At 42.7% G+C, this 13,338-nt stretch overlaps 2 protein-coding genes across 4 annotated transcripts; one reads left to right on the plus strand and one right to left on the minus strand.

The window, feature by feature from the left end:
• The first annotated feature begins 2,538 nt into the window (after positions 1–2,538).
• On the plus strand, positions 2,539–9,327 carry erlec1 (endoplasmic reticulum lectin 1). Of its 2 annotated transcripts, none has more exons than XM_047603929.1 (14): positions 2,539–2,876; positions 3,044–3,148; positions 3,808–3,888; positions 4,034–4,111; positions 4,207–4,270; positions 4,348–4,394; positions 4,507–4,730; positions 5,284–5,425; positions 5,502–5,663; positions 5,740–5,799; positions 6,707–6,831; positions 6,932–7,009; positions 7,141–7,216; positions 8,231–9,327. In XM_047603929.1, the coding sequence occupies exons 1-14, from the start codon at positions 2,739–2,741 to the stop codon at positions 8,300–8,302; spliced, it is 1,452 nt and encodes a 483-aa protein (XP_047459885.1). In that variant the 5' UTR covers positions 2,539–2,738; the 3' UTR covers positions 8,303–9,327. The 2 variants fall into 2 exon arrangements, with proteins under 2 accessions (XP_047459885.1, XP_047459886.1); XM_047603930.1 differs by having other exon boundaries at positions 4,210–4,270.
• A 287-nt stretch (positions 9,328–9,614) lies between these two features.
• gpr75 (G protein-coupled receptor 75) lies at positions 9,615–13,227 on the minus strand. Of its 2 annotated transcripts, none has more exons than XM_047602927.1 (2): positions 13,177–13,227; positions 9,615–11,961 (listed from the first exon to the last, which is right to left on the minus strand). In XM_047602927.1, exon 2 carries the CDS (start codon positions 11,840–11,842, stop codon positions 10,199–10,201), a length of 1,644 nt encoding a protein of 547 aa, XP_047458883.1. In that variant the 5' UTR covers positions 11,843–11,961; positions 13,177–13,227; the 3' UTR covers positions 9,615–10,198. The 2 variants fall into 2 exon arrangements, with proteins under 2 accessions (XP_047458883.1, XP_047458882.1); XM_047602926.1 differs by lacking the exon at positions 13,177–13,227 and adding an exon at positions 12,296–12,563.
• Between the last annotated feature and the right edge of the window lie 111 nt (positions 13,228–13,338).

Below are 13,338 nucleotides of genomic sequence, written 5' to 3' on the forward strand. Positions count from 1 at the left end.
ATGACAGTGAAATAAATGAAAAATGCTCATTTCAAAGAGGCGAGTTCAGGTATGTTTCCACCAGTCGAGCTCCTGAGAAGTCTTTCAACGCCCAAGGAGGGTGAGACGATTTTGACTCACTTTGACTGGTTGTATCTCGACTACGTCTAAGGACATTCGTTAGTGGTATTATTCATATCGGAGAAAATATTTTGTGCATATAAACGGACCCAAAAAAGTTGAATTATGCTTTTTTTCTCGTTTCTAAGTGTCTGTGCTAAGCTAACCAAATTCAGGATATAGCTGCAAATCATATGATTTGCAAACACTATTATGGCATTATCTACCTGTCTACCTATGGCCATCCATATGCACATAGGAGGCGGGCATTATGCGCCTTTAAGCCGTATGTAAACAGAGGAGAGTCGTTGCAGGAGGTGGATGATCCACTGGCGTGTACTCTCGCTTGTATCCTTCCCTGTTCCTCCATATCCCTTTTCTCCTCCTAATCCTCTCCCTCTTTGTCTCAAAATCTCTGTTACAGTCTCCCTCCTTTCTTCCGGCCCTCATCATGCTGCACATTCCCACATCAACAGCTCCACCATCAGGTGGAAGAAATAAAATAAAAGTGAAATCCCATCTCAGGGTTACAATCCGCGGTTCCATCAGTCCAAGGCACCCTCCACATTTCCTCCCCGACAGTGAAATGCAGCACGGCATATTTTTCAGGGTCTATGTTTTAAATTTCCTGTTAGCTGCGCTCCGTTTCCATGCGAACTCCTCAGCTGGAGGGACATTACTTACTGTCTTTCAGGAGACAGCAATGCTGAATCAACAGAGTCACGGGATAATAGAATAAGGACCCTGCACACAGGCACAGACATGCTCTTCTTACTGCTTCTGTGTAAGTCAGCCAATATAATACTTGGTAAATCAGGTTCTCAACAGGATCTATTTTTATAAACCTCCCTATTCTGACTTTTACCCTAAAAATAATTGTGAGACATTATAAAATATCAGCTCTGTGGATGAGGCACATAATTGGAACTTCCGATTCCATCCACTGGGTGGCAGAAAGGAGACGAGATGGGGCTTATTTTGATCCTGGATGATCTGGAAGGCAGATCATTCACATAAAGTCTCATCAAAGACCAATAAAAGCTTTCTACAACGCTGCTCTCAACAAAATGCGGTGACATTTCTCGGGATATGCATTTGACCAGCGAAGAAAACAGAAGTGAATTCACCTCTTACAATATTCAAGATACAATTATGTATTTGGGCAATTACAGACGGACCCTTTTCAACAGTCAGATACCATGAAACACTTGGCCATCATTCCCCCAAGACCAAACTAAATTATGTGCGTATTGATATGCATTTTAGATAACCCACTTTGGCCAGCACCATTCCAGGCTATACATAAATAATGAATTTATACATAAATAATGTATAAATAAAGTGTAGCCTGTAAGTAATAAATAACTGAAGATAATAAATGAAGATGTATCTATTTTGACTTTATGGTTGATAAAATGTAATATAACACGTCATTTGTACAGCAGACTTCTGAAAGACACGATTATACTGTAGTTAGTTTCTTAATAACTTTAAATTATATAATTAACAGTTCATTAATGTCCTAATGTCAGTTGTGTTGCAAACTGTCCGAGCCTCAATGACAGAACTTTCATTTTAATTCGCACAGTAGATTCAGATACATGAACAGTATATAAAAAAAACGCAAGTAGCCACTTCCACTCTGCAAGTCCAGTTGCCTGTCTTTATTGTTTTTGTATATACTCTGGCCTGTATGACTGAGAACCTTCCCAGACATGTAAACAGTATATTATTTAGGGAAAACCATAGGTATATGGAATTGAGTTATTAAGATCTTGACTATGAAACAGATAATGTTATAACTGTTGACCTGCCACTTTTTTGTGCTACAGCAGTGACTTTACATCATCATCCTACTGCTGAAGAAAGGCAGATTCAGACGTCAGCCCTTCACCCAGGCCTGCAGAGGACTTATTAAGAGCATTCTCACTAGCGGCATCACTGTGTAGTTTTGAAACACCGCTAAAGTTGAGAGGAAAGCTCTTCAACAAGTCCTCAAGATTGCAGAGATCGGCTCTGACTTCCCCTCCACAGACACATTATACACACAGACGGCACCGTAGGAAAAATAGCCCAGAGCATCCTCTGTGACTCGCATCGTCCAGCTCCCTCACTGCTCAGGTGGAAGGACTCATCAGGACACAACATGACTAGAGACTAGAGAGCAGCAACACTCACAGGTCACACTTCTACAATAGTTTATTATCCTCCTTGCTAAAAAAAAAAAAAAAAAAAAAAAAAACTTTTTTTATTTCTTTTCATAAAAAATGCTGACTCAGGGAACTTCGCACAACATTTTTTAATCTACTTGTGCTTTATTGTATGTGTGCAAATGGAAATGAAGTCTCCTCTGTTCCAAGTAGCAGATTGTCAACGCCCGATGTTGCCGCCAGTGGGCGCTGCGATTATTTCTGCACAACGCGCTACCGGAACTCGACGTGGCAAGTAAACAGTGCACTTCCTGTGTTTGGTTCTGTATTGACATCCGTCTCACACACAGTCCTGTCCTAAGTCTGTTAACCCGGTCTTCCTCGGAGTTTGTATCATCTTTTAATTCGCCTTCCAGTCAGGTTGTTGAGCTTGTTATCTGTCCACGAGGAGCGGGCTGCAGGAGCTCCGCTGCCGGGTTTGGAGAGAAGATGTCCGGGCTGCTGTTGGTGTTGGTCGGGGGGCTGCTGGAGGTCTGCAGTGGCGTCTCGGCAAACAGAGGGGGGTATCCCACCTTTACGGACGAAGTCCCTTTCAAAATCACCTGGCCAGGCGCTGAATTCACGCTGGTATGTATCGTCATTTAGTAACTCTGCAAGAAAAGGTCTGCAACAAGTCCGAGAGACGTTAACATCACTTCCCACAAACCTGTTCATTTAGCAACTGACTGTTACGAGTTTTAAGTTGATGCAACTAATGCGTGTCTCTTTTCTGTTTGTTTGTTTTTTTTTTACAGCCAACCTCAGGTGCACTTTACAACGAAGAGGACTTTGTGATCATGACGACAACAGAGAAGGAGAAGTACAAATGTCGCCTTCCTTCCCTGACTAATGGAGACGAGGTATGAGGTGTCACTGTGGCCAGCTGAATACACAAAGACTGTGATCAAATGAGATTTTGCTTTATTGGCGTTAGTTAGTTAATCACCCTAAGCAAGGTCAGTACTATCGTTGTTGCGCTGTCTTTATGCAAGTAAAGTAATTTGCATAAAGGCAACAGTAAACGTACAAATACAGCCCGAGGCTTGAGAGGAATTTTACAGTAGAAGTCGGTGAGGATTTTAACAGCTGTCTTCCTACCAATGTAACAAATGTGGAACTGTGAGAGTGAGGTTTAAACACTAATCAGGGCAATTAAAATTGACGTGACACTCACAAAAAGGATCTGCATGATGTGCTGCGATATTCTTTGTCTCGCCAATATAGCAAGGAGGCTGTTTACTCCTTTATCCAGAGGAAGTATAGTGTTGCTCTCAGTGGTACAAAGTAACAACATATTTACAGTTGTGAGATACTTGCACTTCATTTATGGAAAGTATTAAGATTTTATACAGGTCTGTTATACTAAAACACATTTGTTTTAAGTAGTGTACCTAATGAAGTGGCAAATGAGTGTATATTTCTATATCAGCCATGTAGGTTTTGGTGCTAATACTTATGTGTTTTCATTTTGTAATGTAATATTCTAAATAAATATTCTTCCATTTGTCCCGTGTCTCAGGATGATGATAAAGACTACAGCGGGCCCAGTCCAGGCGAACTGCTGGAGCCGCTATTCAAACGAAGCAGCTGCTCCTACAGGGTGAGACTGAAACTGGGTTCAGTTACTGTTCACGCTATGTTAGCAGACCATACAAAAAAAAAAAAAAACATATTTATTTTGCTGAATTCCTGAGGTCAGTTTTTAGACACATTCACGCGTTGCTCTTTGTTCGCCAACTTTGCAGATCGAGTCTTACTGGACGTATGAGGTGTGCCACGGAAAGCACATAAGACAGTATCATGAAGAGAAGGAGACTGGGCAGGTCAGTGACATTTAGGTGTCGAGGTGTTTTATGTGATGTGAATGAGAAGCCAGCAACTAGTCCAGTGCTGAAAGTAATTATGTGCGTCTCGACAGAAGATCAGCGTCCAGGAATACTTCCTGGGAAATATGGCGGAGAAGACCCAGTCAACAGAGACAGGTGAGTCTCTGTGGATTCCATTGTATTAGTGCACAATGCCGAGTATGATAGTCTTTTAAACTGAGATTATTTTTCAGATCAAGTTGAGGAAACCGAAAATCTCAAACCCGCAGCCGAAACGAAAGTAAGTGCAAAACTGAAACTTCACTAAGCAAACTGAAACTTCCAGACTAGGGTTCAGGTCTCACATTTGTTTCCTTCTGTTTTTTTGTTTTTTTTTTCTGCTGGTGTTTCAGGTGCCTTCTAAGAACATCGAAGGTCAGCTGACTCCCTACTACTCGCTGGAGATGGGGAACGGGACTCCCTGCGTGCTGAAACAGAACCAGCCTCGCTCCACGTCTGTGCTGTACGTGTGCCACCCGGAGGCCAAGCACGAGGTGTTGTCCGTGGCCGAGGTCACCACGTGTGAATACGAGGTGGTGGTGTTGACGCCTCTGCTGTGCGCGCACCCGAAATACAGGTAGATGTTTAAATATTGTTGAAGTGGCCAATCCTTAGTTTATCTCCTTTTGGCTGATGTTAGGTGGAGAGTTACCGACACACTTTTTCAGTAAGCACTCGCGGAGACGACGCTCATCCAAGTTTGATTTTTTTATTGAACATAAATCTCCGGTTGACTTTCAAACAAAGAGTGTGTGGTCGGAAAACTTTAACGCTCCGCCACCTAACCATTTCAAAACATATATTCATTAAGATTAAATAGCCACCTGTCCGTGGGAGGCGCATTGCATACGTCACGTCACGTTCCATTAAAATTGAAAACAAATAAGTATCTTGGCGCACGCTGGCTCGATAATTTCCTAAATAATAATTTCTTTTATGAATAGAAATACCATACTTAACTGAAAACAAGTTTACGTATTTTGAAATTATAAATATAAAGATAAATTTAGAACGTGATCTGGCTCCAACAATTGTTGAAGTTCTGAAATCCTGGTTTAATTCTCTTTTAATTCCTGGTTATTAGGTCCAGATTCCTGTTTTTCGTCTCACCTGTCTCATGTTCCTCTTAGGTTCAAGTCCTCCCCGGTGAACGCCATCTTCTGCCAGGCCCTGGCAGGCTCCCCTTTGCGACCTCAGCGGCTCATGCAGTTGGACAAGGAGCAGGAGGACCTGCTCAAACCGCCTTTCAGCGCCACCACCGACACCAGAGAGGTGAGACACGTTGCAGAAGGATGTCCGCTGTTTTTAAATCAACCCGTGCCTCATTCATATCTTTGCCTCGTCACAGGAGGACGTGACGCCCGTTCGAGAGGAAGCCTTCACCTCCACTCACAAACCCATGACCGTGGGAGGGCAGGCTCAGGTCACCGTCGGCACCACTCACATCTCCCGCCTGACGGACGACCAGCTGATCAAAGAGTTCCTCAGTGGCTCGTACTGTCTGCATGGGGTGAGGCGTGTTCCTCTTATTCTATAAGCTATTAACTTATGCACATTATGTGTAATCGTCTTAATGTGTGTTTCAGGGGGTAGGCTGGTGGAAATATGAGTTCTGTTATGGAAAGCATGTTCATCAGTATCACGAGGTAAGGATGCTAGTGTGAGCGTGTACGAGTGGGAGTCATTCAAGTGAAAAGTGTGAAAGGACCAAATGTAGTTTCAGTATCAGTTTAAATTCAAAACTCACTGTAAGTCTGCAGTTACCGGTGGCTCCCTTTCCAACTTAAGTTTACATGGACTCTAAATGATTAATTGATTAATTGATTAAGTGAGATAAACTACACTGATCAGCCACAACATTAAAACCACTGACATGAGAAGTAAATAACATCGACCGTCTTGTGACAATTCAGTGTTCTGCTGGGAATAACGGGGAATAACGATTTAGGAATAACTAAAAATAACATGAACAGCACAAGGTGTTGAGCTGGCCTCCAAATTCACTAGATCCCAAACTGATCCGTCTGCTGTAGATGGTTGAACGACGCATTTTTCTCCCCTAACGACCAATGACAAAATGTTTTCAAACCCCAGTTTGAACAGCTTCCTTTTTTGCTACCACCGTGTTTCTGTTCCTCCAGGAAACTGGTCTCATCACCTGATGCTTACCACATGTGGTGCCAACATGCACAGAAAGAATTCATTCATACCACTTTGTGTAAAACATTCAAATCAGCGTTTACATGGTTATAAGAAGCTAAGATTTTCTTCTTCATTGGATGGCCCCCAGATCAAAACGATAGAAAATTTCTTCTTGATCCAGCCAGTCTTTTGTAACTGAGGCGTTTTTATTCTGGTCATGACTTGAATACTTGTGTCCACGTAAATGTTTTTATTATCAATCAGATGGTCTTTTTCTTAATTGGTCAAGAAATAATAATAATAAAAAAGATAATACATAAAAGATAATGAAAAAAACGTTGATGAGAATTTTGCCATTTTATTAGAATGAATTTGTACAGTGATAAATTAAAATGTCCTTTGGTGTCTCAGGACAAAGAACAAGGAAAGAACATCGTGGTGGTGGGGAACTGGAACGCAGAGGAGCACATTGACTGGGCTAAGAAGAATGTCGCCCGATCCTACCAGCTCAAAGATGACGGAGTGCAGAAAGTCAAGTAAGCCATTAAGATTTTTTTTTTTTTTTAAATCCTCCCCCGAATGCAAATAAAAAACTCTCAGCTGACGTCCCTCTGCGTGTTTGCTCTTCTTTGATAGGTTGGTTTCTCATTTTTATGGCCACGGGGATGTTTGTGATTTGACAGGGAAACCCAGGCAGGTCATTGTCAAGCTCAAGTGAGTTGAACAGTCATGCTGATAAAACCATGTTGCCCTGTGGTTTAGTGTCTGTGCCCTTAGTCAACCAATGAGTAAAGCGATATCTCCCTCTTTCCCTTTGGATTCACTTGTATCATTTCCCCTTTCAGATGTAAGGAGTCTGAGTCTCCACACGCTGTCACCGTCTATATGCTGGAGCCTCAGACTTGTCAGTATATCCTTGGGGTAAGTTCACTTGTATCCACTGAAAAATAGGCTCAGCAGCATGTGGGGTTTACACCGAACCTAAGCTAAAGTGTTTTAGTTGTAGGATTAAATAAAAAGAAAATAGTTAAATATGTTGCACCAATTCGTTTGAAAGGAGACAAAAGAACATGTCAAACAGGGATTCATTTGTTGCATTGTTGATTACTCAATTGCACTGCTACCACTGACCCTTTGTGACCACTATCCAGAGGGCTCCTACCTTTTGTTACGCCCCTCGTTAATTTTGCTAGCTTAGATGTGCTAACTCAGAAATAGCCATACAGAGGTCAAGTCGCATAGAAAAATGTTCTGTAATAGCAACAGTCCAGAGGTAACGTGGAGGTGAGACAGCTAATTCTAGCAACCGTGCTAACGACATAGCAGAAGTCTTTTCACCAGTGTTCAGTTTTTTCATGGTTATTTCATGCTCTGTACCCACAATCATTGACTGTGGACATTTTGTGTTTTTTAAAGAATCCAAATAACAAGTTTTTATTTATTAAGTTACTTTTTTCTGTGACCCCTGAGATAATGTTCGTCCAACAGCAACATAGAAAGTAGGAGCCCTGTGGTTTGAGTTGCGCAGACTGGTCAGAAGACCAACGAAGGAATCATTCCTGTAAAGGAGTTAGTGTTATTTGTTCACCTGTTCATTTCCCATTTATTTAGGCAATAATAAAGACACAGGTCGCTGTGTCATTGCTGTACACTTTCCACAGGGAAGTGGAAAAAAGTGGCAGATTATTTTATCAGTATTTGCAACATAAAATTAGTTTAGCACTTTAAGATGACATCACAGAAGGCGGTATGTAAACCAAGCCAATGCTAAAGCATGAGAAGGTTTCCATATAACCTTTAATGCCTTAATTCAAAGGAGGAAAATGAAATGCCCTAAACTGTACTCGCGATGTCAGATTAAATCAAGATGATTGGCACTGTATTCAGGGTGATTGACAGGATTATTATTAATTTTTTATTGTTTTTTTTTTCTAGGTTGAGTCTCCGGTCATATGCAGGATCCTTGACACCGCCGACGAACACGGACTTCTGTCAGTCTCCAGCTGAACTGAAGAAGATCACATTAAAGCAGCAGCGCATGAAGGACAAGCAGGGACGCTTATGAAACAGAAGCCTGCTCGGAGGAACAGATGAGACCCCCGTGACACTAGCGCTACAAACCAAAAACTGTGGTTAAACTTGAACCTGAGGCTGGACTTCACGTATCCCCGGAGCGTAGCCCTGACAGACTAAATGCAAACGGTGAAACGGGGCTGGAGCCTCTCTCTCCACAAGGCAGTGGAATTATTGCCTGAACTTCATATCTATGCTTCTCTGTGTGTTGAATAATTGCAAGGGAAGGAGTGGTAAATCAGGGGATCTGGAATCGTCAGGGGAATCAACAATGTTCATGATCGTTTTAATGTCTGTATTTGTGTGCGTGTGATATGAGTTTATTTAGCTGTTTGGCCGTGGCACTTTGTACTTGTAGATATGAAAAGAAAATAATTGTGAGAATGTTCTGCACCAGGGCGAATGTGTGCCGTGTTAATTTACAGGATGAGTGAGTGTAACTTATGCATTAGACGGTGCTGTGGAATAACAACGAGAGAGTGTTTGATGCAAATTTCTTTTTAGTTTGTAGGATGTGCCGAATGTCTGTGGGCGTGTTCTGTGGTTTTATGAGGATGAACACTGGGATCCTGATCACTTCACTGGGGTAAAAAAAAAAAAAAACAATGCATTTGCAGCAAAGAATAAAACATATGAAACCTCATTTGTAGTTTTGCATTAGCATTCAGGTGGACAAAGTTGACTTGTCAGAGTTATAAGGACACCGTAACAGCAAACGTCTCTGCTTAGGGATGTCATACTAGTTGTCATCACTTTTAACAATATAGAAATGTCTTAATTAAGTGACCTTAATCTGAACAGAGATGAGTTTGTCTCCTGCATTTGTCGTCTTAAATGTTATGGCCACAAGAGGGTGCTGATGCTGTGTGTTTGTATTGCATAAGCTCCACTCATTCAACCCCTTGTCTTAAGTAAGAAACCAGTTCATATAATAATAAAAAAAGATCTGCAACCTCTTATTATTGTCATTATAGATACGTTTTCTCTCTCTCCTCTTTTTTTTTGCAATTATTCTGTACAAGAAAGTATTAATATCCTAATGTATTCTGAATATAGTTCAAAGTGACTTATTCGTGTGTTTTGTCTGAACAATAGAAAAAACTCACATCATATAATGACGAAATTCTAAAAAATTGATTTGCTTGAAGCATTATACTAACGATTAATCAACCAAAATGACATCACACTCACTAAGTCATTTGTTGGTTTAGCCGATGTTTAAAAGTTTAAAAAAAAAGCACAGCTCTCCTGCACTTGCCAAACATTTATTGTGTTAAAAAGTGTATGAGGCTCACAAATACATTTTTCTTAAGAAGCAAAAGTCCATCGAGGTGCAACCAACATGCCATTCGCAGCCATGTGTGGTCTTGTGCAGTGTTTCACAGCAGCCTGCAGCCTCAGCTGCTGGCATCAGTGCTGAGCAACCAGTGAGAAGCAGCAGAGAGGCCAGCAACTGCTGCCTTCGGCTTCAGTGATAAAACTAGACTTGGGTTATTATGGCACATGCGTGCACAACATAGGGGCAGATTCATGTGAAATTTGTGTATCTCTACGAGCAAAAAATAATAGTAATTCACTAACAGTACATGACTTACCGGAACAGACATTTTTCATCACAAATCTCTTGCTCGTGTTTAGTGTCCATGGCAAAGCTAATAATTCTTTATTCTGTCCACTCAGGAAAACTCAACATGTCCTTCAGCTGGAGAAGAGAACAAAATGCTAATACTGATTTCAAACACATAACATGGGCGGTTTGAACGGTCCTCTTTTGATTCACGTTTGATTTAAAGCCACGGCGACATCGTCCAAATCTTTTTTGTTGTGTGATCAGACCGAGGGAATGGGAATCTGGTGCACCGAGGTGCTTTCAAAGTCTTGCAGCGTGTCTTGGTGAGTGTGGTAATGCATGGCTACGTAAGACTTGGCAAAGGCAAATGTCTGGGAGCTGACGGGCTGCAGGCTGGTGGGGGAGCTGGGTCCTGCAGAGGGGCTGCTGTTGTATATACTGTAGTAGGGCTCAATGCGGGTGTTGATGGGTGTGGAGGTACTTGGGAGGCGAGGTTTGCGCGCACCCGTGACTCTCGGACTGCCGGCACAATCCCTGGAGTGACTGGGCCCACAAGCCTGGTCCACCAGCCTCCTCTGCGGCTTGGGTGACAGCACGTAAGCCGAGTTGGTCTCATGGTGGGAAGATTTATTGCGATTGACTTCCAGGCTTCCCTTCCCCATCGCATGCAGGCGAGTCTTTTGTTTGCAGCAGAGAAAGCCCAGAGCAGCCCACTGAATGCAGCACAGCACACGGCGGCGGAGGCCCGCGCTGTTGCGTGAGTACACAAAGGGATTGATGCCCGATTTGAGAAAAATGAGCACGAAGCCGCACAGTTCAAACTGGTAATGTGCGAAGCTACTTTCCGGTGACAAAACGTCCTGCGACAGCGAAACTCCCATTGGCAAGCAGCAAAGCAGCACGGAGAATACTATGACCACACAGGTGACAACTGCCTTGGAGTCTTTGGCTGTGGCTAAGTTGACCGTGGAGACCAGCTGACAGCAGGTGGCTCCTTGGGCAGCCCCTGGAACTAAAGGCTGACTGGTTCTGTTAGCATAGGAGTGTGTCTGTACATTCTGCAGCTTGTTGTAAGTCTGGTTGCGGTACAGAGAGGGGCCTTGAACGGCACACTGCATGCTCTCAAAGCCGGCTGCAATGAGAGGAGGTGGGGGTGGAGGGCATGTGGCATCTACACTGATGATGGGACATTTCCTCACTTGTGCATTCTTCCTCAGTGTCTGAGCAATCATGAGATAGGACACGGACACCACAGCTACACAGAAGGCAAAGTCTGCCAGGTAGACATACAACACCACCCTGGCCTGCCCACCACCCAGGCCAAAGTGGGGCAAACAGGGTCCATCTCTGCGTGGGTATGCCCGCATGGTAAGGAGGGCAGCCATGGTGAAGCTGGACGTCCACAGCAAGGCGGTGAGGGCCAGCGTGCAGGGGAAGGAGGCGGTGCGGTTCGGCTGCTGCCCCAGAACCATGCGAAGCCTGTGCAAAGCGATGACAGCCACCGTTTCCAGGGACATGATGATGAAGCCCGAGCTGGTCAAGTGGAAGGCGAAGCAAAAACTCTTCGACACGCCGTCCCGGCCGCCTGCGTCCAGGAAGAGAACCAGCGCGAACATCGGAGCAGTCACACAGCAAATGAACAAGTCGCAGAAGGACAGGTTGAGGATCATGAAGTCGAAGTTGGTGCGGAACTTGCGAAACGCCGGGTCGAAGAAAGACAGGAACACCACCAGATTGCCGTAAGAGCCCAGGAAGAAGATGAAGATGAGGAGGAGGGAGCAAAAGGTCAAGGTAGCGGTGTGGATCACGGCCCAACCTGAGGGGGTCTGTGGGCCCAGGGTGACATTGAAGGTCTGATGTCTTGGCACATCCACCAGGTCCGATGGTGTAACCGTGGTGTTCATTGTATACTTGACAATTTATAAGGATTCCACAGTCATCAATTTCAGCGTTACTCCTTCACACGGAAAAGGTACATGGTGATATCTGCTGCCTCCGCCATTGCTGCCACCTTGGTAGAGAGCTACAAAGGATACAAAGTCAGCTGTTAGCTATACTGTGCAGTGGATTGCATTTAATGAATTCATCAAGAAAATGGGACTAAGCTTTAATTTGCAATTCATGGTGAAATGGATAGATTTCTTTAAAAAAAAAAGAAGAAGAAGCTCGTAAATGCTAGACACAACCTACAAAAGGCTATGCACCACTGCATTTGGCCAATTATACCTTACTCCCCCTTTCTCCCCCAACACACACAGCGTCTGGTGAAATTCTGAGAAAATCCAGCGTGTATCACTGGCTTCCTAATGCATGCTACAGATTCAAGTCATTTACAATTAGAAAATAAAACATGCCACCTGTAATCGATCGCGCGTCCATCATCATCGTCATCATCATTTGATACAGTCCATCTTATTGAGCGCACCGCGGCTTTAGGGGGAAAAAAACGCATTTCAGCAGCATCTCATCCGAAACAGATCAGTCTACTGACGAGCACCGATATGAAAATCGCTTCCTTACATGCCTGTAAAAAAAAAAAAAAAAAATCTTAACAGGGACTAAGCGCAAATAGATAGCAGCAGTTTTGTTTTTTTCTTGGCGATGAATCCATTCTAATAGAGGAGCGACGGCCACTGGACGTGCGCTGAAAAATGAGTATGAAGTCACTGTCTACGTATCTGAGCATGAGCGTAACCACTGCATTCAAGTAGAAATTCACCTCACTCATAATAATACTGGGTAGGAAAGTTTTTTTTTTTATTTCATTATTATTTTATTTTTTAAACATTTTTTTTTTCAACGAATTTGAAAAATACAACTGTACCATATGTCTGAGCGATATCACCGCAGCAATTTTTTTTCTCCGTCTTTTCACCACGGCAACGTACTGCAGCTTATGCGAGAAATGGTGAATAAAGTAAAAAATATGGCGATATTTAACGGCTTTACGATTATTTTAATACTCATCTGGGGTAACAGAAACTAATGTGCTATCAGGAGGAACATAAACAAGCAACTAGCAAGGTAACGTTGTTCACAATGGTTGTTTTTAAAGGTGAGCAGCAGGCGCATGCATTGCTTTTTTTTTTTAACTAATGCAATAACTGCCACGAAAATAATTTCAAAGTAATTAATGTATTTTTTTAAGCTTGTGGGGTTCTGTTTGGCATCAATAACAAATAAATAAATAATAATAAAATAAAATAATGTCTTTTTTTTTATATAAATATATACCCACCACGTCCTTGGGAGCAGCAGCTCAACAACATGGTTGCTAGGCGACACAAAGAGTGACGTTTATCGGTGAGTTCGTTAATATTTAAAGTAGGATACACTTTCAGCATGTGTTAATTCAAATAATAATAATAATAACAATAATAATAACAATATTGGCATCATG

Source organism: Mugil cephalus, chromosome 13 (genome assembly GCF_022458985.1).
Source record: "Mugil cephalus isolate CIBA_MC_2020 chromosome 13, CIBA_Mcephalus_1.1, whole genome shotgun sequence".
NCBI classification, from domain to species: Eukaryota; Metazoa; Chordata; class Actinopteri; order Mugiliformes; family Mugilidae; genus Mugil; species Mugil cephalus.

What these genes read in the sequence shown, in the direction of transcription:
- gpr75 (XM_047602927.1), bottom strand. Translation starts at nt 11,842, where the DNA reads ATGAACACCACGGTTACACCATCGGACCTGGTGGATGTGCCAAGACAT.
- erlec1 (XM_047603929.1), top strand. Translation starts at nt 2,739, where the DNA reads ATGTCCGGGCTGCTGTTGGTGTTGGTCGGGGGGCTGCTGGAGGTCTGC. An exon ending in CCCTGACTAATGGAGACGAG is followed by an intron (nt 3,149 to 3,807) that starts GTATGAGGTGTC and finishes CCCGTGTCTCAG; the next exon opens with GATGATGATAAAGACTACAG. An exon ending in AAGAGAAGGAGACTGGGCAG is followed by an intron (nt 4,112 to 4,206) that starts GTCAGTGACATT and finishes GCGTCTCGACAG; the next exon opens with AAGATCAGCGTCCAGGAATA.